At 38.0% G+C, this 25,225-nt stretch overlaps 1 protein-coding gene across 10 annotated transcripts in view; it reads right to left on the bottom strand.

Annotated features, from left to right (window-relative positions):
• elna (elastin a) overlaps positions 1-17,741 on the bottom strand; it is a 56,059-nt gene extending 38,318 nt beyond the window's left edge. For 4 of the 10 annotated variants that reach the window (XM_028464037.1, XM_028464032.1, XM_028464034.1 and 1 more), the window contains exons 1-5: positions 17,448-17,741; positions 8,662-8,730; positions 7,928-7,999; positions 7,093-7,191; positions 6,920-6,946 (exon numbers count right to left, since the gene is read on the bottom strand). In XM_028464037.1, the coding sequence (XP_028319838.1) occupies positions 6,920-6,946; positions 7,093-7,191; positions 7,928-7,999; positions 8,662-8,730; positions 17,448-17,523 (343 nt within the window). In that variant the 5' untranslated portion in view covers positions 17,524-17,741. The remainder of the gene's footprint in view (positions 1-6,919; positions 6,947-7,092; positions 7,192-7,927; positions 8,000-8,661; positions 8,731-17,447) is intronic. The other 6 variants (XM_028464028.1, XM_028464029.1, XM_028464030.1 and 3 more) reach the window with 3 other exon arrangements.
• Between the last annotated feature and the right edge of the window lie 7,484 nt (positions 17,742-25,225).

Below are 25,225 nucleotides of genomic sequence, written 5' to 3'. Positions count from 1 at the left end.
CAGCATAGGGGGATCTCGTGGAGTTTGCCAAAAAATTCATAGTCAAACTGCCACTTATTAGTAAAAGGAAATCCTAGGCATTATATTTGTACAGAACATTATATTGTACAGAACATTGCTTTAATTTCTATTGTAATTGAGACCCTTGGCAGAATTGCTGGTGCAATAAGTCAGGCGCTAATGAGGCTCTCAATAAAATGAATGACATTACAATGTTTATAAGGAAAATAATGCAAGCCCAGGTAACATGGTGTTGTAGGGGTTCTGAGTTGGGTTTGCATGTGCTCCCTTTGCTTGTGTGGGTTCTCCGTGTACTCTGAATTTCTCCCACCATCTAAAAACGAAATGAAATCACTAAATTCCCCATCAAAGTGAATAAGAGTGTGAGTTCTTCTTTGTCTAATTGTGTTGGGCTTCCAATGACTGGCACCCTGTCCAGGGTGTACCACGCCCGAGATGAGATAGACAACAGCAAAGCCTGGCGAAAATGAACAGAAATGAGCAGGTCAGAAAATGAATGAACAAATGAATAAATGACCATGGTCTCAACCATGTCAAAAGGTAAGTCTAAAATTTCTAATGCGCTTAAAAAACCCCAAAATACAACAAACCAAAAACTAAAAGCTCCTGTGGTATTTTTCGTTGTTTTATTTGACTTTGGATCCAAATACAGTTATTTTAAAGGAACACTATGATATCTCCTATTTTCCCATCTTGCACCACTATATGCTCTGTCCCTATGCCAAATGTTATGTCCCTCACAGCCTCCTTTTGGGTCTCTCACTACAACAAAATACCTCCTTTCAAAAGCACCTGTCAGCATCAGCGCCCACTCTTTATTCAAACTGGATTCATTCACATGTGAGTGGAGAATTGTTTGGTTGCTTCAGGTCAAATTTCTGTTGCATTGATCATTCAACTCAAGAAATATTCTTTGTCTCTGCTACACTGCCAATGAAGAGCCTATCGAAACATTCTGTCTAGATTACTTTCTATCTGTACCCCCTAGTTTAGCTCAGGAGGTGCACTCGAAGTATTTGTAAATCCATTTGAAAAAAGCACAACTTTACAAGAGAGTCCAAGTCAATTATTTCTGATCGGCGTGTTACACGTGCTGTGAAGATGCAATGTTAAAAATGCAGATTGGGTAAAAAAAAAAAAAAAAAAAAAACATCATCAAGTAAAGCCCATGGCCAAAATATGTCAAGTTGGCCAAGTGTGTTTCCTTGTGCAGATGGTTTGCATATGCATGAGCTACCATTCCTCTAAATAGTGTTCTAAAAATATTGGCTAAATGTAAGTGCAGGCGAGGTCAAGACAATGCAAAACTCAAAAAAGTAAAAAAACAGTCTCAAGCAGGGAGCAGTGAACTAATGAAAACGATATGAAACAAAGCGCTAACAAAGTCATATTCTTTTAATAACTCGAGTTGTTACATGTGAATGTTGTGTTCTTACGCTCACTCACAAATTGGACTCAATAGAGCTGGGGAGAGCCAAAGCCTGAAGTCATACAAGAGCCACTTATCACAGGATATTAATCAGGCCTGATAAGTATTTAAAAATTCCAGGGCAGACATTTCACAGAGGGGGGATTATATCTGGGCTTGACACTATTTCACAACACGAGTATTTTAATGAATGAGTTAAAGCGCACTGGAAACATGTGTTACTCAATACATTGATACAAGCATACATCACCCACTAATGACACTTTTAAAAATGATTATTCTAAATTACACTGCTTTCAAAAAGCAGGAGCAACATCTGCGCACTGCACACATAAGCTCGAAGTGATTTTACAATAAATACTACATTGCTTCCTCTTAGGATGAGGCTGATGCATTGAACCTGCCAACAAATCAAGAGAAATGGTTTTCAAACCTAGTATTGAAGTTTGAATAGTGACTTTTCAACATTGTTTGGATGTTTTCACATATGGGAATATTATTTTAAAGAGAAAAAGTTGTCTTGGCCCTGCAATAGACCAGTAACCTGTCCAGGGTGCACCGTGCTTTGCACCAAGAATAATATAGGATGTTCCAGCAATCCTGATCACAATAAACAGGAATAGAGGCTTGGTAGAAATCTGCTAGCTGAACAGAATAAGCTGGTGAAACATTAAAGAGCTAGAAATGAGATAAACTGAGCGTAGTGGTTCGGTGTGGGTGGATAATAACAGGCAGAACCTAATGTGAGAGATGCATGACCGATTACATACTATTAAAAACTAATAAAGATCCAGTCTTATCAGGCTTTACTCAAACGTCATCTGAAATCCTGGGATGAATTACTGCAAACATTAAAGAAGTGAAGAAAAAAAAAAGGCGTTTGGGAGTAAACAGGCATTTTTTCCTGTGTGAACAAGCATGCTGTGTTTACTGTGTATATATCCGGCCAGGTTCAGCCTAATATGTGTGCGGTGTTGGTCTCGAGAAGATTTCCTGTGCAGACGGTTCAGGTTCCAGCACCGTCAAAGCTTGACACAGTGAATTAATGTAGAACAATAGTAAAAAAGAAAAAAATCAGGCCCGACAAAAAAAAAAACACTGTCTGTCACCAAATCATCATCAGGATACAGATTAGTATTTATGTCTGTCTGCATACTTGTGGATCAATTCATGATTGCAAACGTATGAAGACTATGGACATATTTGCCCGTTCACGTGCAGATGTGTCTGTTCTTCCCAACTCAGAGGATACAGGCCTGAACAGCAGTAATGAGAAGCATGTGTGCTCCGGGACACCAAAACCTGCCTTTGAGCTCATCTTCTACTGCAAAACACTTTCATCCTAAAATCCTCAATCAATCAGCCTCCTTTCTCTCTGAGGGCTCCCTGAGCACTAGTGTTGCACAAGGAAAAGTGTTTAGAGTTTGATGGGTTGTTCAGAGGCGTGTGGATACACACAGAAAGAGTTATAGATTCTCTCTGACTCCTTACTTCACCTCTTTTTCTCCTTACTTGTTTAAAGCAGTCACGATAAAGTTGACAGTTCTTAAAACCATCAGTAAGGCATGGCGATGGGACCAAACCATCAGGCTGCTTCCTGGCTACTAATAATTGGACTGCTGGATGGTCGAGACAAGAAACTTTATCCTGTCTTTATATAACTTCAATTTAGCCAAATCTATAAGCAAACATAGACAAACTCTGCTGGCACACACACACACACACACACACACACACACACACACACGCACACACACACACACACACACACCTGGACTTTCATATAAACGTCAACTGGAGAAAAATGTCCCATTTTACAATCTTTTGCTCATGAGATCATTTTAGGCGATTTGTGTTATTGCGCTGAGTTATATTGCACAATAATTGTATCATAACTCAGTTCATGACCTTGATTTTATCCTTTGGAGCAATTAGTTGGAAAAGCTACAATGAAAACAAAACCAACAGAATTTTAAATCGATACGCATGTGCTTCTTGGGGGGTAATAGAAAAGTAAGCCTAAATCTATTACTACTCTGTTTTAATCATGCCATTAAGTAACGTTGAGCATCCCTGCTGAATGTAACATTCAGACTGACCAATCATACTACTGTAATTACCAGATGTGAAAGTAATGGATTACAAGTACACACGTCAATATTTTTTGTTCTAAAATGATGAATGGACATTGTGAAAGTATACAAAAAAATGAAATGTCCATACAACAATCAAATGCATCACATCAGAGCCGACCAAAATTAAACGCAATGCACCGCACCAGAACAGCATTAAGTGGAGGTTATACGTTCAACGGTTCGGATCATCAGTGCGTTGTTGTCAGAGTTTAAAAACCACAGCACTGCACTGATTTTAGGTCAGCAGTTTATGAAGGCACATTGAACATCATACATATGTTCTTAGTCATGCCACTTTCTTCAGTTAGGTTGTGGTTTCTACCTATTGTGTTGTTAGCCACATGACACATTTGGCATGGCACTGATGTAGAGTGCATAAATGTAGCTAAACTTAAAGCCTAATATGTTTTTTATTTTGAATTTAATTAAGTCGTGTTATTTGTTCATTTGTGTTAAATTGCACATTTTGAAAAACCTTTTATTTTATTCAGATGCCTTTGTGGAAAATAAATTAAGTTCCAATTGTGCAATATTTGGTCTCTTCCTTTTTAAGTTTATACATGAGATGTTAACGCAAGAGAACCATGGCAAGATTTATTACCAAAAATAAACGTGGGGGGTGAATGTAACTAGTATCTTTTACTTTGAGTACTATTAAATTTAGATTATTTTTACTTTTACTTCAGTATTTTATGTATGACTTACTTGTACTTATACTTCAGTACAATGTCAATCAAGTTACAGTACATCTACTTGAGTAGAATATATCTGTACTCTTTACACCTCTGGTAGCAATTACCAACATATCTATAAGATGAAGCACATATTGAGCATCATATCTAATTTAGGTCAGTTTTGGTCAGCTGAGGACCAACACACGTTTTATTTCACTTTTAACTGACCAATCATATTGTGTCTAAAAGCAACAGAAACAGCTAAACAGTAACTCAATAGAATGTATTATTGCCTTAACTGAAAAATGCTACTTAATAAATGCCAAGCTTTGGCTTTAATCACATAAGAATCCACTTTTACTCTCGGCGGCACAGGAAGACAGCCGGAGTCCAACAGCTGCTCATGAAGAAAACGCTCCTTCCAGCTTTTGTAATGTTGAAGTTGACTGCTGACAGACTTCACAATTAGTCAAACATTTACAAGGTTTTGCCCGAGCTACACTTCAATCCACTGCAGTCACGCTACGCACATCGCCAGCTGCTGTTCTCCATTACAGGCCAGTCAAGGTGCATTTCTACGAATGTCACTGCTGGAATTCAATATTAGAATGAATAGTTGTGTAGTGAGTGTGTGTGTAACACTAGCAACATAACATCATGTTTTAATATGCAAACGGCTCATAATGTTAAATGTTTTTTTTCTTCTCTGTAGCATAAGCCAAATGTTGACCTAAGTGACAGACAGTCTGTTCCGGCTACGATGTTGCAACAGGTGAACAATGGACATCTGTTTGTATATTTATGAACACATGAAACAAGGCCTGAATGTTCTCATATTCAGATTTGGATTTCCTGAAGCGAACTATCCCAAAAAAGAAAGAAGCTTCACTGATTCAAATCAACCCAAAAGGACCCCTGGGTGAAAGACTGCGGAACAAACTGCAGCTCCCCTTTGGCTTTTAGGTTTTTCTTTCATTCAACACCTGAATGTAACTATCACCTTTCACTTCACAATGCTTTTTCTCCTAATTAACCCGAGGTTCCAAAACCAAAATTGCAAGCAGACAGGAGAAGCAATTTTAGAGTTTGCGTCCTTATTCTCCTTATCTGAACTTCCACCGTATACACCTTGAAAGGAAACGGAGGAACTCAAATACTTTCCAAATCTTGTATGCAAAGCAAAATCCTGTTGCTCACCCAAAGTCAACTTCAACTAAATAATAAATTTAAGGTCAAGGGCTCTCCAGGAACTTGTGTAAGTAGTGCAGCACTTCCAATATATTGTTATCAGGGCTGCAAAGACTAGAGCTGGGTTTCTTATCTTGCTTAACAGAGAGGTAGGTTGAGATTGTATCAGCCATGCTTAGGGAAATTAAATGAGGGCAACACATTGCAATGTGGCGTGGAATAAAATACAACGAGAGAAAACATTTGCTGTATCCGTATCCGTGAAAAGGTTTGTGGGTGAAAGCCAGTGTGGAGGTTTCCAGACATTGTGAGGGTCCAACTGTATAATAACATTAATCAGTGAACTGGCACTATTGTTCAACAGGCGCTGATGGCGTGGTTTGCTCTCTGCCAATCAACACTCTTTAATAATACCTCTGGGGTATGGGAGTGGTTAAACCCCATTCAGGGAACCCTAAACTGCAGTGACGTCTGTGTAATCTAAAGCAGAGGAAAATACCCTGCATGGGGAAAGAAGAAAACTTAGTGGCGAGCAATCGAAAAACTCTCTGTGAGGTCGTGTTTGTAACATTAAAGTATTTTATATGAGGTCAAACAATTCACTTTATTATTATTCTATGGGATCAAATAAGGGTCATAAAGATTTTGTGTGCGCAACAAAAATCTGTGCGTAAAAAAAAATCTGTGCGTGAAAAAAATATTTGTACAACATGTTTTGTGTCTGCAAAACTGCTTTTGTGTGCGTGTGAGAAGTTTTCTCTTACAAGTACAAAACCAAATACACAAACGAATTTTGACCCTGGTTTAATTGCGTTTGTGGACCAGCCAATCAGCATTCAGCTTACAAAACACCATCGGAGGGCTTCCCGTTGGAAACGCCCCCTTCGTCCTTCATTGTGCAATATATTGTAGACACAAAATGTGTTTTACAAATACAAATAATTTTTTTACACACAGATTTCACACATAATCTTTATGACCCTAATTTGATCCCATACACCTTTTTTTTTGAAGACACCATGTAAAGGAACCTTCCACACTGTAGAAAGCCTGAATAGGTTTTACAGCCTTACAAATAATATATGTTAAGGTTTTGTTTATTCAGATTTCAGGTATTTCAGGACATTTTTATCTTTCATGAGAAAAAACTCATAAGGACACATGAAAGCCATCAGAAGATGCTTTGATGCTTTCCTTATGAGAGAACTCGTAGGGATACATCAAAGCAATCATCTCTGAGGAAGATTGGAAGTTGACAGTCAAAAAAAAACGTCTTGACAAACCTTGTCTGAATAAAAGAAACATATCAAAAATAAACACATATCTAAAACAGAAGACAAAATTAACTTGCTGGAATCTTTAATTGATCTAGCAAGGAGACGAGCCTTTTTTGCACATATACAGTATATTACAATCATGTCCACTTCTTACTTTCTGGTAAATATAAAACTGCCTATTAAAGTCATGCCTACCTGGTTTTGGACCTTTTCCACCTGCTCCTGTTGAGTTAAAAACAAGCATTGTCATGGTGAGTGATTAAGTTTTCTGGTGTAACATAATCTTGTTTTCTACTTATTTGCTATGTGTTTTGGCAGTTTTAAGTTTCCCCTTATTAATGAGTTTAATAGTTTTCCTGGATTCGAACCTGCTAGCAATCCTCTATAGCCTTGGCCACCGGCACCAACTCCTCCTGGCACCAGCCCACCTGGAACCACGCCTTGACCTCCACCCCCATAACCTCCTCCTGCCAGGGTCACATAGGTACAGTCATCATCACATAATCCTATTACACCATGTACATGTCTTCTAATAAACTGGATGAACAGCAGTAATAGCACCCATCAACCTACGCCTTTTTTATACAGCACAACATTAGAAAGTGTTGACAATAACATTAATCACAACTTAATGGTTTTTTTTTCTTGATATTTTGCTTCAAATTTTGCTAATAAATGCTCCTTAATTAAATGTTTACGAAATAATTTATTAAAATAAAAATGGTGAGATTGAGCTAAAAAGTCTTATAAACACCAACTGTCAGGACTTTTTTTTTCTATTGTGGTTTTTGGAAGGAAAGAAAAAACAATGTGGAAGTTTAACTGTCTAGCAAATGAGTGACGATGTTGTGCCAGAACGTTGCATATGCGTGGTTAGTGACCTGTTGCTGTAGGAGTGTTTGCCAGCAATTCACAGTGTATCTGCTATGCATGTGTGGAATGGAAAACATCAGACAAATTATCTGCAACACAGCCAATAAACACATTAGCATAGGAAACAGGTGGAAATACTACACTTTTGGATGAGGGATAATCATTAGGGACACATCGTATTTTGAAATATTTAGAAATGCTTCTTTTGATATTAACAGACCAAAAATTACATTATGTTGAACTGGAAACATCTCAACAAAACAATTTATAACCCTAACATTTGGGTTTTGGGAAGAGTAAACCTATAAATCTAATGCTTCTGTTACTTACCTGCAGCTTTGGCTGGTTTATAGCCCCCAGGGACCCCTCCAGGGACCCCTCCAGGGACCCCTCCAGAAGCCCCTAAAAGAAAACACAGTTGGATCATTGATTCAGAGTATGCATACATGTAAGAAGATGATGGGCAACTTCTGGCACAGCAAAAGAATACACCAGCTGACTTTCATCTGACTTTTTTCATGACTTCTGGCTTGTGTCATAAATCTTATTCACATATACATAAAAATACAATTTGAATTCTTCACAGGCTGTAGTGGGTTTTAATTTAATTAAAAAAAAGTATCATGTCTGATACAATGCAGACTTTCTTTCATTCATTTGTTTTTTTTTAAAGTTTTTGTCACGCAGATTGCTTTTCTTCGTAGGGACACTCAGAGGACAGTCACAGGTTTAAATATTAAATTAAAGAAAAAAACCAAGTTGTGTTAAGAATTTGTCAAGAATTCTTGGCACTTCACAGTCCAGTTTCCTGTAAAGTTGATACATTTCTAACATTACCTTTTATTCATACATGATATGATTTGGTGTCTATCTGGCCTGTGACAGCTGTGGCTACATATGTAGCTTACCTCCATCACTATTACCAATTTGCATAAATGTAAGGCAATATTTAATATTTGTTCATAAAAAACAATTGTATTCTTGTATTTTGTACCCTGCACATACCAAACCATAGTTTTGTTTTGTGATATATCAGGTCAGACTGCATTTGCATGCTTTCTTACCCCCATAATATGCATTTCCTTGTCCGGTACCTCCTTGTCCAAGCCCGACACCAGGTGGGACGTACACACCTGGAAGACACATTAGAGAGAGTAAAGCCTTAAGTCTATCAGCAGCAAATAAGACATGTACTCAAAACAAAGCCAAGCAGTTTACAGCTGTCCCTGATATAAGGCAGCATGGATAAAGAATGGAATAATTCACAAGGCAAAGATTCACAACTACATCCATCATTTTTAACTCAGAAAACAAGACTCAAAGATGTCTTTGGTGTTTATTTCCCCCTACCACCTCCCCCCAAATGTTCACAGTATAATGTTGGATGGAGTGGAAGCAAAAAAACATGCTGAGGATCTTACAGGATTATATCTGCTCCCAACCTACACACTCAGCTTTACTTCCTTCCTGTTTTTCCTGATCATAGACATGAAAGCCTCAGATCCAAGCAGCAAATCATAAATCATGAAAAGAAATAGAATGGTTATTCAACAGAGTCAAGTTGCTGTGTGTCAAAACTGAAGATTCAATCGATCAGGACCAAAACGGGCTATATCAAAGAGCTACATGTTTCTGAGGCTTTCTATTTTAAAGAACTGCCAAAACAAGTTCTGATGAACTACGGCCGAGCCCGCATAACGTCTCCATGCCAAATAGCACGTTTCAGAGAATTCAGTCAAATGACTCGGTTCCACACAGTAAAAAAATAGAATATCAAAACACAGCCAGATTCAACGAGCATTAATGGAGGAGTAATCACTTGAAAAGATATGGTGTAAGGGGCCCCATTCATATATTGGTATGTGTCAATGACTCGGTACCAACAACTGTCGCAATACAGTGTTTGACTAACAAATAAATGAGGAAACGACTTTAATGGAAATTGCCAAAAAAAAGGGGGCCTAATGGAATTGTGCGAGGCATAATGGTAATCTATGTTGAATTACCTTTGACACGATATATCACATGACTATGTTCCCATAAATTTGGAAATTACCTGAAATGGGGAGTGGGCCCCTGGGCCCCATTTCAAAAAAAGGGCTCAGAGCGTCTTATTATATTTATTCATAGAGTATTCATACCAAACTGCATTCCGATCTAACAAAAACTAACGAAAGAGTAGTGATTTGAAAAATGGGGCCCCCGTGACACGTACGGGATAATGGCCCCATTTATATATCGGTACGTGCCAATGATTCGTTACCCCCAACCGTTGTAATATTAGATTCGCAAATAAATGAGAAATCAATTTTCTTTTCTTTTTTTTATTTTGGGGCTCCTTGGGGACCCCCTGGGCCCCAAATCTAAAATCGGGCTCTGATCGTCGATGCGTACAGATCTATAGAATATACCTACCAAAATTCAGCCTGATCTGTTCACGAATAACAGAGTAGTAGTGCACACAACAAGAAGAAGAACAAGAGGAACAAAGTTAGTGGCGTTTTGAGTCAGGCAGCTCGGCCTAAAATACGATGTGTTTAGTAACTGCAGCCTTCATTCATGTTTATTGAGTGTGTAATTTAGGGGAAGTATATTACAGGGCGTTTCTGTCTTAATAGATACCCATAACAAATAACAAAAGGGGAAAGAAAATTTTAAAAAGGAAAATCTATGTAAAGTAACCAAGATGATGACCTGGTGTACAAAGCATTGTTGAAAAACACTCACACAAGTTCTTTTACAAATACATTTTAACATAATGGTTAAGAGTTTTATATACAATTTTCTAGTCATATTGTTTGAATATAAAATAAAAATACTTGTAATTATATATATTATATATATGTGTTTCTGTCACTCTGCCCATTGGCATTCACTCTCAGAAACATGGACTATACATATTAGTCAGCAGGTCAAGGTTGATTGATTCTCTTCACTTCTGCTTCCCTGTTTTACTGTCAAAAGGAGGATTTCCTGTCTTACTGCTGCAAGTAAGACGAGTGAGAACACGTCTACTTTACTTGTCACGTTTCCTTACAGTCCCAACTTGGTACTGCACCACCCATTATAAGTGCAGCAGAGTCAATGAGATCATCGGCTCTATTCTGGCAAGGCCATGACAAAAAAAATATCCCTGTTCTGTTTAGTTTTATGTTGAAAGTTGATCTACAAAAAATATCTCAAACTATTAAAGTGATAAAATGTCTTACTACTAGTTATGTGACGCTCACTCAAAACAATTTAACTAATCTAAAAAAGGGTTTAATAAAGTTAAAGCCACATTTTTTGGTTTATTCAATCTGAAAGATTACTTAGACTGCAGTGAATTACATTTGATTGAAAGTGAGTGATACAATGTGAAGGAAACTGTAAGGTAAAGGAATCACTCTAAACAGAGGAGGACCTCACCTCACCAAGAAGTCTGATGATTAACTGGCAAATACCGTCTGGATTTTTCTCCTTTCTTCATCTGCAGTGTGTTTGCTTCCTGTAAATCTCCTTCTCTGTATCCACTGACCTCTGATCAATCACCTAAACCCCTTGATAGCTTGTCATCATCCCATCAAGCATTGACATTCTTCGTTTACGGGGTTATGCAGGAATTTGTAAGGAGGACACAATTAATATGAAGAGCACAAGGTCTTCAAGGTCGTGGAGGAAGGTCCTTTTTCTTTAAACCAAAGAAGAAGAAAAATATTTCGGAATGTTCTGTAATAAAGTCTCGGATAACCGCTGATGACTATTTGTGTTTTGGTGAAGTGCGGCTTAAGTTCATGAACTCCTGATGTTGAATTTGGGTTCAGTTTGTCATTGTTGTCAGACTCAGTCACAATTTAGTTCTGAAAAAAGCACACAGATTTTTTTGGTGAAACAAGAAGAGATTACCTGCAGGATTTACAGGGTATTCATTAAGTAATATGCTCTATTTGGGCCTATGTTACAAATCTAGATTGGATTCATCTCCGTTAGCTGGCTTCAACTAACCAAACATTCCCTGTCAGACAGGAGCTGCCTTACAAACGTCGATCACCTATGATCACAACACGCTAATTTAAGCCAAGTGTTTACAGCCTCGCTACAAGCGCGTGGACATGAAAGGGGTGGAGATTGGAGCGTCTGACCAATCAATGGAGAGAACTGGCAGACTGAGCGTCTTTACAATGAATGGAGGAACAGCTTATGATCTTAAACAAATATAATGAATATAAATCCATTGTCAGTGAAGAGCAACACTGTTAGTGCAGCGCACAGCAGGAGGCGGAGCTTTTATACGCGCTCAGATCTGATCTCCACTTCTTAACTTGGTACTGACCAGGTTACTGAAGTTTCAGATGATGAATAATTAAAATCCATAATTCAGACCAAAGACAGCATTGTTGTTACAGAAAAGGCAGGAATAAAAGAATTCAGGCAGGAAGCTGCTGACACATTTATTATATAAATCCTTTGGATGATAAACGAACAGCGCTCTGCAGTTAAACTTTATAGCACACACGTGTTTCTATTCAAGTCGACCTCTGACTATCACACACACTGGGATGAGAGCACACTGTGCCTGTTCCTGCTGATAATGTCAGCCCCAGCATATGAATGAATGAATGAATGAATGAATGAATGACTTCAGCCATCCGCGCATACGATCGACACACAGGCTTTATCAGCTGTAGATCAGTCCATTAGATATAAATCTATATCTTTCCTAAAGGATGTCATCGGTAAATGAAAGGATTCATTTCTCAATAATAATCTTCTTTCCTAAATGCAGCTGTCAGATCTGCACCCACCAGGATCATCTAGCAATGGGCAGGTTGTTTTCTAAGAGATCGGATTGGTCAGGAGGCGGGGCTTTAGGACTCGCTAACAAAAAAGCCAGAAAAAAACGTGGTTACCAGGTTAGCCGTTCAGCATTAATTGCCATAGTGATTAAGCTTCAGCAAGGTTTGTATTACAGTACACACTGATTAAATCTCGGAAGTTAGAGCGCTAAGAGGTAATCTAGGTTCGTAGCATACCTCCTTAGAGAACTCAACATAGGGATAGCAGGGCAATGAAACAGCAACAGGGATGTAAAATAATAATAAAATAATTGAAAATCAAATGTAATATTTTTAAACTTAAAACTTATCCATCCATCTTGAATATAAGTTACAGTTTGCACAATGAACAGAATAACAAAATTACAGTTTAGAGACAAAATTTGTACAGTACACCACAACATATGGAAAAGCCTAAACAAGTCCATCACATGCCTGTTGGATCCTGGAAGAAACCAACACAAGCATTGGATGAACCCTCAACTCAACAGAGAAAGGTCCTTAATTCACCCCTGGTGAAAGCGCCAACTATTTTAAAACCATGGTAATCTATATGTACATATCCTATTTAGGGTAGCCTATCACAATGACTATTTTGTTTTATTTTATAACCGATAATCGATGCTCATTAACCGATCAATAACCTTTACTATTAAGATTGAAATGTTTTATTAAGAATTGTTGAGGGGGCATGGGGGAATAGGATTTATCTTTATTAATCTTTTCACTGTTTTTTATTAAGAAAAAGCAACATGTTGACATGCTGCAATCTGTTAACTGCAAGACCCGCCTTTCTGCTTCAGCTACTGTCGGCTTGGATCAAGATGGTAGAAATGAAACGTGGATCCATCATCCAGATGTCGGACTATCCCTCACCCCTCCTCCTTGCTTTTCCTTTGAGACTCTCACACAGGATGGATATCATACATGACCAGAGCCCGACGGAACCAGACGGGTCAGGGCGAGTTTGAACACATATTTAGGTCACGTCAGGGGCTGTGTACGTGCGCTTGTTACCTCGTGTGTGTTACACACAACCTGAATGACTATAAGCAGCAAGTTGACGCCCCAGCACCAACTGCACTAAATTAACTTTAAAATGAGCTGTAGTCTAGAAAACTGGTGAGTTTTTTTTTTTTTAGGGTGCTGAGGTCGCTCATGCTCCCCCACATACTGTAGATTGCACCATGGGTGGTAGTCCATTGGCCATAGCAAAAAACATCCCTGGCTGTACAGCATATTTTGCAAATTACCTCAACATCTTTTTGGGTGAAATTGTTACAGGGCTCTGTTTTGCTCACAAAGTGTCCACCTGTTGCTCCTTTTGTTATATGTGTTTACACACCACCATGAGTTGACTGACATAAGTACCTGATTTAGAAAACTTACCGTTAGTATTAGTCAGTTTAAGATTTTGTTATGGGTTAACAGCGACATGGTTAACTATAAGCATCCCTATTGCTCACACATACTGTAGTTGCATCTAAGGTCTATATATACCCTCTTAAAATTCATCTTCATGGAGAGGTCCTGTTTAGCAACATAAATAAGCTCAAATAAAATACAGTTTTTCTTCAGACTTCCAACTATATTTATCCTCCACGATTTACGCGTGGTCTTTGACACCATCACTCCAAAAATTTGCATTACAAACACTATTTTCAATCAATCAGCTCTAAAATCTAGCATCACTGTTGCATTGGGCGTTCCACAAGGCTCTGTGCTTAGTCCCTTGCATAGTAATTGGTAATATCTTCCAGATCCACAATGTCTCTATTCAAGTTTAAGAGAGTTTCTCAACTCTTTTGTGACAAGATGTCAAGTAATACTATTTGTCTGGGTGTTTTTTAGAAACGTATTGGCAAACATAAACTACACCACAAACTAGTGAAGGTTACATCTTGAGGTCTTTCCAGCCATCAACATACACTCACACAACTTGGCAACTCTTTTTCTATCAGCATGATAAAGCAATACCATTCTTGAGATAATTAATAACAGGTTCAAATGTATCTTAAAAAATAAAATTCGGTCTATCGTTGGGTTTAGTGCAATGCTGCAAATAGCGGTACGTAAACAATAAGGATTTTGGCAAAATCACATCTGTTTCTATCAAACGTGACAGCTGTCAGTCACCTTGTGCCCTGTCTATATTCCAAACATTGGAGAGAGGAAGATCATCTCTGGAATAAACATTATTCTCAGGCCTACACCCACTTGATTCCTTGTTCACACTTGCTCAATATTTCAGCTCGTCTTCATTTGAAGCAGATGAATGTAATAAGTTGGGAGAGTTTTTGAACTTCACCTAAGCCAAGATTCAAATGTTAGCACAGTGAAGATTTTCAGCATCTGGGGTGGAACTTTCATCATAAAGGATTTCTCACTAAATCAGAAGCCAAAGGTCTGAAATTCTCAACTCTGTGTTCAATTCAAAGTGCCACAGAGCTGAACACAATTCTGTAAAAAACTGATGTGTATGGCTTAGAGTTTAACTACTTCCAGAAATGGGCTTTTTGAAACATATATGCGAGCAAAACATGAACACATGTTAATTACATGTAGCTTAATTCATACCTCTGGTTAAGCAACTAAGAAGTTTTTACTCGCATGAGAACCATAGTTTGATGTGACAATCATAAAATTGAAAACTAGCTCAGTGACCATATTGAATAACAATCAAAGATCTCCACACTGAGATATATTTGCAGTATTTACAGCACTCTAAATTTGAAAAGGCTCCCACCAGTGCCAAACGTGTATGTGAAATTAACTGTTGTGCAGAGTTTATCACATTGCTTCAACACATACCTAAATCTGCTTTATTAACATAAAAAAAGCGATTCACAATTTCTTTGAAAATTTTCCTAACTCCAAATTTGATTAAATTGCAAATTGAAAAGTTTTTCCTTAATTCTTAACACACACACACACACATATATATATATATATAGTACAAGTATTCACAGCCTTTTCTTAAAACTTTATGTGCAGCAGTTACAACCTGAGGTTTCTTTGTTCTTAGAAATTCTTGGGATGTTTTTTTTTTTTCAGGGCCTCTCAATTTACTCATCCAATTAGGTTGGATCAGTTGCATCAGGGCGCAGTCATCTCCATATCTCTTTAGGATTGTCAGTCAGGCTTAATTCTGAGCTCTAAAAACCCCACTCAAGGACAATCACAGATTTCTCCTAATGTAATCTTGTCTGTGTGGTTAGTACTCTTTTATACTAAAGAGATTTCAACCTTGAAAAAAAAAAAGGTATTTTCCGACGAGGCAAGAATAAACCTTCTGCTATCTCTTTGATCTCTCTGTCACATGTGAAGTCATTCCATTCATTTAGTTCAATGCATCAAAACTCACGAGCATTGCACAAAGTGATTTGCATTTAAAGAAGCGCAGAAAATAACACATGATCACACAGGGTAAAGCTACAACGACAACAAAGTCATTTTACAACGCTCCCCAAACCAAAAGGTTCAAACTTCTGGTGTCTGTCAGCATAAATGGAATCCTAAGTGATTTTCAAACTGAACATAGTCATGTTCTCTTTGACAAGCTTTTTTGTTCAACACCACAACTCTTTTCCCTCAAGTCTTTCTTTAAAAAGTGAAAAAAGTGCATTCAAGTTTCACGTTTCCTTGTTGGATGCACTTAAAGATTTGGTGTTTAAAAATTATTTTTTTTAAATTACTCAGCTAATTTAACAGACAAATACATGTAATGTATTTGACAGGCAGGTAGGAATTGTTTAAAAACCTCAAAAATGTTTGATATCAATGGCCTGACCTTCTAACTCTATTATAGACATATGTTGGCTTCTTTTTTGGCTACATATCTTATCACAAACTCACTACAAAATGTTAGCAGTAGTTGAAAAACAGAGGAGGATATTAAATTTGGTAGGACATAGAGAGAGAAAATGTGCTTTTAGAGTCAGTCTTAAGATAAATAAACTAGTTCATGTCTGCATGAGGGCATATTTAACATCTGTAAAAGCTAATATTTAATGAAGACACAATGTGTGCTTTGGGCTTCAGATCCCATCAACATACTGCCTCTCCTGGGACTCTAGGACAAAGAAAGATAAGGAACACAAATAGCTGTGTCCTCAACGCAAATAGATACAAGAATGGATTCAACTAGAGCAGTACCGGATCCAGATGCCGACAGAACCTCAGCCAAAACCCAAACTAAGCACCAATTGAACCCATGCGGACAGCAGAGAGTGGGTGTTTGAGAGAGAGAAAGACAGGGCAAGACTTGCCAGCTGATAGTGGAAAACATAGTGGAAATTTACTCTGTTAGTTTCTCTTTGTCTGTCTGTCTGTCTGATGCAGATAAGCAGCACCTTAAAGATGCAATGGAAATTAATCTCTCATACAAACTCCACTGTCCACCCATAAGAAGGTTCATCAGGGGTGAATGTTAAGCTCATGTGTTTCCTGAAAAGAAACATTGAACAGCTGCAACCATGTAGGCATACTTGGAATACATAAATTTGCAGATTCAGATATAGAAACGTGTCAAATTATGGCTCAAATTATGGACAGTGTGTGTAGAACAAGTAGGCATTAACCAGTCAGAACATTGCAAAAGAACTGCATTTAACTGAACTGACCCAGCTTTTTCAATACTTTTTGAAACACATTTGATAACCGTAAAATACAACACATAATGTGCTGTACAATACAGAGTAAGAAATGTATTGAACAATCACTGTCACTATTTAGAGAAATAGAAAGAGTCACCAAAGAAAATTTAACTGTAACATGTTTTTTAATTGTGGATAAGTCTCCTTTAAATCTAGTTTTTTAAATTTTATTTTAGATCATAAAGGACTGGCCTAAATAACAAAAAAGAAGGTTTCAATTAAATAGGCTAATAACTAAATTTAAAATGATTTTAAACATTGTCAAATTTAAGTCCCATAACGTGTGATTTAAATCCTGAGAGACAAATGCACCTGTTTAAAGTATGATTGATGGATTAAAGATTAGGACTCAACCATCCTTTGACCGTAGCACACACTTACCTCCTTGAAGTGATGAGGGAATCAGTGCTAAAAGGAAGAGTCCACAGAAGAGCCACAGAATGTTTCTGTTAGCCATCTCGGTCCAAAATGCACCACCCCTCTCCCGATCAGATGTTTTATTCTCTCCTAGCTAATTACCCTAAGCTGAAGTCTCAAACGGTGGTGAAAAAAACTGGGGAGAAAAATCGGGGAAAGATATGGGTGTGAGTGTAATTATGAAGGGGCAAGAACTCCAGTTCAATGGATCAGGGGTTTTTTTCCCTCCTGGATGTCTGGTGTTACTGTTGTTATTCTGGTCAGTCCTGCCAACAGTAGGATGCTGTTGCCAGCAGGGAAAGAGAGAGAACGAGAGGGAAAGAGAGACACACATGTACAGAGAGAGGGAGAGAGCGAGACAGACCAAAAAGCCTTCCAAAACCAATCCAGAAGGAATCAAATTGTCTGCCAAACATTTGCATGGATAAAGAGCCTATTCACGGTAAGGAGAGAGACTGAAGAAGAGCAAACCACATACCGTAATAATTACCTGCTAGTTTTCAGCTCTTTGGTTTTCAGGAAAAGTAAGTTTAGTTTAGTTAGGAAAATGTCTCATTGGTGTCTGAAAATATGGGAACACTGTCAGTGTCACACAATGACTACAAAAACCAACAAAGCAAACTTACATCAGGGTTGTGGTCAGTACAGCTTTACCTTTGGAACAAATGTTTTTCCTTTTCAGTAAAGGAGAGAAACACTAAAGTTGAATTGATGGACCTGACCCAGTACTCAAATACTTTTCCCAATAAATTCATATCTGGATTTGGGGAAATTTAATATAACATGTGATAAACCAGTCAGAAACATAACTCTACTTCCTTTCAATAGACAGCTTGAACATGGTGTGGTATTATTCTTAAAGTTTCCCTGAGGCAAGGTAAGTGAGTGTGAGACATTGCATACTTGACACCAATTAGGATACCCAGAAGTGACATGAGCATAGAATGAGGTAGCTGGAAGTGTAAATCCATCAAATGGCATTGCCAAGGTTGCAGGCCAGAAGCCACATTCATTACTATGAGTTGTATGATGGCTGGAAACAGATATTTCACGAGTGCTTGTAGCATTGCTTAGAATGCAGAAAATACAGAACCAGAAGGTTTTTGCTTCTCGTCGTCTTGTTTTTCATCTCCAATATCCTTTTTTCCCTGAGCTGATGTCCTTAGTACTCACAGCAGTGGTAAATCCAACTTTGATCAGGAATTCCCAAAGAGAAGAACTATTTAGGGCATTGGTGTAGTAGCAACTCACAGCAAGAAGGCCCTGGCTCCTGGTTTTGGATTAACAAAGAAGACACCTGGGACCTTTTTGTGTGGAGTTTGCATGTTCTCCTTTTACTTGTGTGGGTGTTCTATGGCTTTCTAGCAAAGTCTAGAACTATGTGTACTCGGTTAGTTGGAGTGTCTAAACTTACAGTAAAAGTAAAATATCCTTTCACTTATGAACTGAACATTCACTGAGTTTTGCACATGGTGTACCCCTGTGCCTGATGGGCACTGAAAAACCTCAAATACCCTCTCTACACAGACCTCACTTTAGAGGGTGTGATCCAGATACCATTGTCCAACAAGCAGTTTAGATATTCAAATTGACATTATTGCTTCATTCACCTGATCACATAAGGAGTAAAGAAGCTAATTTTCCTGGCTCCTCTACTCCTTCATGTAGACCCCAAGTGGGAAAATGTTTATTGCTCAAAGCACGACTACTATGGCAACAACACATCATCAGTAGGGTAAATCTAACCTGTCTCACCTTGGTCTACACCCAGCTCATGTTCCCTGAAACAGTGTTTTGTAAAAAACAAAAAAATTGCGATTTTTAAACAAGTTCTCTCATTATGACCTCTTTGGGAACCTGTTCTTGAACTGCTCCTCACTCGACATGTTGAGACATTACTTGGAAAGCTCTTAATGGCTGACGAATTTGTGAGTGTCCATAATTATGGTCCGTCTTAGATACACATTTGGGATTTTAAGTAGAGAAGCTGAGTAAATGTATGCAGCAGCCAAAATCTCTACTCCCTCAAACAAGAACCGTTTGGACTTTTGCACGCTTGTTAAGGCATTCTGCTTTCCAAGACACACAACAACACTCATTGAAGTGACGTCCACTATTAGTGTTCATGTTCCCCTGTGCTGAGCTCATTAAAGTAAGGGCAGTAATGCTATCAATACCAGCTATTTACAATTTCTTAAAGACCAAGTGTAAAGCACATTTTGTCTGAATTATGATGTGGTCATGAAGCAACTGAGAGGACTGAAGTTTTCAGCCAAGCTGAAATAATTTCCATTTGTTCCAATGCATCTTTTCGGCAGTTGTCTCCTGTAAATCACATTTGTCATGACTTTTTTCTTCTTCTTATAATGAATTACTCCATACAATTTGGCCCCTTTTCTAGCACGCCATTGGTTTTAAAACGTTTTTTATATATCATTATTTTTATAATGACAGAGAAAAGCATTCTGCTTGAAGAACCACATGTAAAAGTCTGCCTTTAGTTAAGTAAAACTACCCAAACTTAAGTGGTAGAAAGAAGAAACAGACTGGACAATGCAATCTAAATGTCAGAACCCAGCCTGATTACCTATTACCTAATGTGTTATTCTTAAAGTGAAGTCACACATGAGGAGGAAAGTCAAAGAATGCACTAACTTACCTCTGGGAAGATTGGTGCCTGTCTGTGATTACAGAAAGTTGAATATTTTCTTACATGCCACGGCATGTTTTGAGCTCTTAATTTTAAGTTCAACCAAGTAATGTATTTATTTCTGTATATGTGGACCTACAGTATACCTACTAATCCTGAATGGGGTCTCCAGGTGATTAAATTTATCCCAACTGACTTACGTTAACTTTGGGGTAACTTAAAATTGCTCATCCGAGTCAACACCATGAATAAGACTATTAACATTCGAACTGTTATTCAGACTTTTTTTAGGAAAGTACAAACAGATCATTAATTGGAGTCCAAACACCAGGTGCTCACACCAAAGGCGTGTGCTGTAACATGCGTGTCACTCAAATGACACAGCTGTTTAGTCTTTTTAGTAAGCAAACGTTTATTCTGGAAGAGAAAGCTGTTTTCTTTGTTTATTTATCTGTTTTAGCTCATGTCTGGTATTTATTTCTAGGCTAAACTTTAGGTTGTTTTTGCCAAAAAAAAAAAAATAAGCATTACATTTTGTGGAGGCAAGCAGGGGATGTATACACAGTACTTCTTTTTGTTAATTGAAGCGTAAGATTATTTTGTTGTTGTTTTTAAATAGTTTGATAGTTTAATTCAGTAATAGTAGATTCTCTGTTCACTGGCACGACTTGGGTCATGATGACATACATTTCTGTTTTTAATTTCTTCTACATTAAAGGTTCAATAGGTAACTCTTACAAAAGTGACTTTTTGTCACATTTGCTAAAACTGTCACGATGTAAAGACGGCATTACATGAAACAAGTAATCTGTAAATAAAACAAAAGGCTCATTAAGTCCCGCCTACTGCTACTACTGCAAATTGCCAGAATCAACCGCGACCGAGCAAAAAAAAAAAACAATCACAGCCAGGATTGTATTTGATGGATTGTCTGACAGCTCTCGATCACAGTTCCCGCCCCCTTCCTCCTCAGCTAGCGTTAGCATCAACAGCTTACACGGCAAAGGTGCGTCCTCACCAAAACTGACTGTAGCGACTGCAGTTACCTCAATCGCCCGTGATGAGTCGCTTGAACATAGTAATGCTTTTTACTTTGTCCCTCCAGTGACGCGGTGACCAGGGAACAGTGAGTGTGCATGCGTGTGTGTGCATTTGTGTGTGTGTGTGTGAGGGTTGATCGCTTCTTCTTCGGCCGTATGTCTACAGCACTTATCACAGACAGCTCTGCTTTTACGGTTTAAATGATCATCTTACGGAGTTAATAAAGGATGAGTTCACTCAGAATGTAGGCTTATTCAAGAAGTTAACCGCTATAATTTTGCCCAGGTAAATTGAGGAAGTGGAGTACAGACCTCCGCTGCAGCCTTCTCACCGTAGCGGGAGGGAGGAACTGCTGCCTCGGCTCGACAAACAGTGACGACCTGGGGATTTTTCACTTGAAGTTGCTTGAAAAGTTCAAATTTTTCAACTTTGAGCGACAAGGTCGCGCTTGACCTCGTCGCTCAAATCACACAAGTCACATTGCTTGAGGGGAGATAACTTGAGGTTGCATCATTTACATTGATTTGAACGTAATCTAGTCACTTCAGTCGCGTTCAGTGTGAACGCACCTTTATTGGCTTTGTTGTGTGGTTTAGTGACCATTTAGCAATATTCACACCAGCCTCCTCTGGGGGGAGGGACTTTGGAGGCAATCAAGCAAAAACAATACAAATTTCTATTGTTATCTCACACTTTCTCAAAAAGGATTTGTGATTTTTAAACAGAACTTATTTTATCTCAGCCCATGTGTCTATTTGTTTATCATCATGAAGGATTACAGTCATCAGGTTAGCATCACACTTACTATTCACATTCACTGTGTAACATTATTCTTTAGTCGGTGATTAGTAAAGAGTAAGGTTCTTAGAAGGCTTTGTAGAGCAATTACATTTAACTGACATGACTATTTAGCTCAATTTGTTGTAAAATGAGCTTCCTAAGATAGCAGGCTAAGTAATGTCCTGAAAAGGCTGCTTTTAAACCTTTCTTGTTTTTCCCAAACAAGCTAAATAACCTTTAAATGATTCCCTTACTCCCAACAAAATACCATTGCACCATAGGCAACATGGATTTAAAAGCAGTCTTGTGCAAGAGACTGAGGTGAAAGTGTGCTAATAAGATGCTATGTGAGAATCAAAATCATTGCAAAACTGCTGCAGGTCTAAATTTCTCCTCATGAAAACATTAACTCTGCATTCCAAATTGGTGACATTGTGTATCACAAAGTACAAGTATGGTAATCTTTAGTGTTAAACACAAAGCGATGCAACCCTTTGTCTACTTCATCTTATTTTGATGGGTACCATGTTTGTGAGGTAAACACCTTGGAAAAGAATCAACAATATTCGACAAAAACAATGCTCCAATTTATCCATTTACAATGCTCTAATCAAATTAGAGTTGCTGGATCCTGGGGCTCATTCCAGCCAACGTTCCAAAGAATGAGGGGTTTGGTTTAGGAAAATGTGCAAAATCCACACTTAAACATGGAGAACCTTGTATTGATTTAATTTATTTTAAAGCCGTTAGCCTCACTAATTGTTTCCACCATCACACATCAATTCATCATATGCTACTTAAGCTTCTTTGAGGTAAAAACAATCTGCTTTTGGTTAGTCTAGTTTGAAGCAAAAAGTAATGAACAGTCAATTATAATAGTGTTTACTGTTTACTTCTTCCCTTTTCTTTTACGATGTAAAAACCTCAGAAATTGGATATTTCTTTTTTTTTAAAAAAGTGCACTTTCTTCTTTATTATTGCATTCAGTAAAAATAAATTCATATTGAAGTTGTTTAAGGAGCATCTTTCTGTGTGTAATTTGGATTAATTCCTGGATACTCTTTAGTCTGCTTGATGTATGTTTCCTGGAAGAATAAACAGATGAATGGACCTCCAGCTGTTATAACTACAAGTTAAATACAATTATCAACACTTCAATAACTTTTATTTAAATTGTAAATGTGGATTCATGAGCTTCCACAATGTACAGATGTTACATGATGACTTTGAACATCTCCCTTCTGAGCTGAAACATGCAGGCTAACATTAAATGGAAAGCATCCACAGTGAACAATTTAAATTACATTTGATAGACTCTGGATCAAACCAATGTGGAGGTAAAGATGGAGCTTTTTTTTCCTTTTGGGCTCCTTGTAGCAGGAGGAAAATCACTGTTTAAATGTCAACACATGGGGTACAGTTGATACAATGAACCTTTGTGCACAGAGTAAGTGATTACATGTTGCTCTGGAGAGCTGCATTGGCTCTGCTATGAGGTCATCATCATGTAGTGATCACAGAGTGAAGTTGGTCAGCTGTGCATGAAGGTTGGAGGGTATCACTGTAATGTTTCACCCTATAGCTGACAGTGTGCAGATTAGATTCAGGTCAAGTTGCATCGGTTTTACACTTCCAAAACATTTATGAAGTCAACTGCAAAGGTCAGACCACAGAGGAAGACTGTCTTGCAGCAGACATCCTCATCGTCTGTGTGTAGTGAGACACTACAAAGTCAAAGGAGTGCAGACTGCACAGTAAAACAGACACGTCATGCTGCTGCTGGCCTGTGGTGTCACCGCCAAACATACACACATGTGGACTGGCCAACCTCCAAAGTGTGATGCAAACATTAAGACCACACTCCAGATGTGGCTTTTTTTTTTTTGCAGTTAGCGTTACTTTGAAAATGAAGCAGGTTCCAGCAAACATGAGCTCCAAGCTAAGGCACCCAGGGAAAACTGATGATTTCTGGTGAGGGCCAGACCAGAGAACAGAATGACTAATGTTTGGCATTTGAATCTTGAACACAACAACTTTCAGAGGACTTTGCAAGTCCTCAAATAAAACGTCCAACTCTTTATGGAATGATCTTTGAACAAATGGTTGCAATGATGATTACATTTTCAGCACGACCCCTTACTGTGAACTTAGCTGGAACAAGAAGAAAACAAAAACATTAGCGGTGGAAATTAAATTTTAAAAAAATGTAACAAATTTATTGCAAATTAAACCATAATTTATCACAATTAAGCACATTTTGTGAATTTGTAAACGGCTCACTGCATATTCAAGTTATTACACCAAAATGATGTCTATCCTGACACAGTACATATTTATTTAGGGGACATACAGTATGTAATTGCATTTGTTTTCACAAAGAACAGCACTAGAAAATGTACAATGTGAACAATGCAGATTTTCAAGGTTTATAGAAAACTTCTAGAAACAACCAGTGTAAACATGAGAGAACTACAGAATAAATTTGAACAAAAATGTGTTTAGAAACAAATTATTGCTCTTTTACATTCAGCTGCAGAGTCACAGCAGTCTGTCCACCTTACTGGAGGAAAGAGCAGCTCTCATTTTCTAAAGGATAGACGATAAGCAAATGATTCAGTCTACTTTTCGTTCCTTTTATGTATCAATTTGTGATACATTTTGTTTCAGTTATTTTGTGTTTGTGTGCATATGTATACATTTAAAAGTTTTATTTCTGACCGAAATAAACTCAACTAAATTAAACTAAACTTTAGGTTAACATAACTCCAGTTCTCTAAGTAATATGAGTGAGACGTCTCTCATTACGCCATTTCTGAATGGCTGGTGAAAAGTCTCCGTCCGCCACAGGTAGCCCACAGCGCCAAGTGTTCCGGGAGTGGGTGTAAAACCATGCTCCTCCTCTGCAACAGCAGGTGGTGCAGAGCTGCGGCGCACTCCGGCGTCACCAGCACTCTCCGTGTGCCATGACGCACGGGGTTCAGCCCGCATAGGTGATTAAATGAAATTCGTCAAAAGTGCAACTGGAGATTTGCAACTGTTTAGGCATTGATATTATTAACCCAGTCTGGGATTGCAACAAGTCACCTTTCAGTCTCCATCATCAATCTTACCCTGACAACAACAAAAACAAGTAGTTTTCTTGTGGTATGGTCATTCTACAAACAATTTACACTAAGATCCTCATTGTATCACCTAAATTTCCCCTACTCTAAACCAATAACCATTTAATATACTGAGAGTTTTTTGTCTTTGCTAATGTCTGTAAAGAACT

The sequence above is a fragment of the Gouania willdenowi genome, chromosome 13 (genome assembly GCF_900634775.1).
Source record: "Gouania willdenowi chromosome 13, fGouWil2.1, whole genome shotgun sequence".
Taxonomy (NCBI): Eukaryota; Metazoa; Chordata; class Actinopteri; order Blenniiformes; family Gobiesocidae; genus Gouania; species Gouania willdenowi.
Note: the sequence above shows the minus strand (reverse complement) of the source record. Positions and strands in the feature narration are given on the sequence as shown.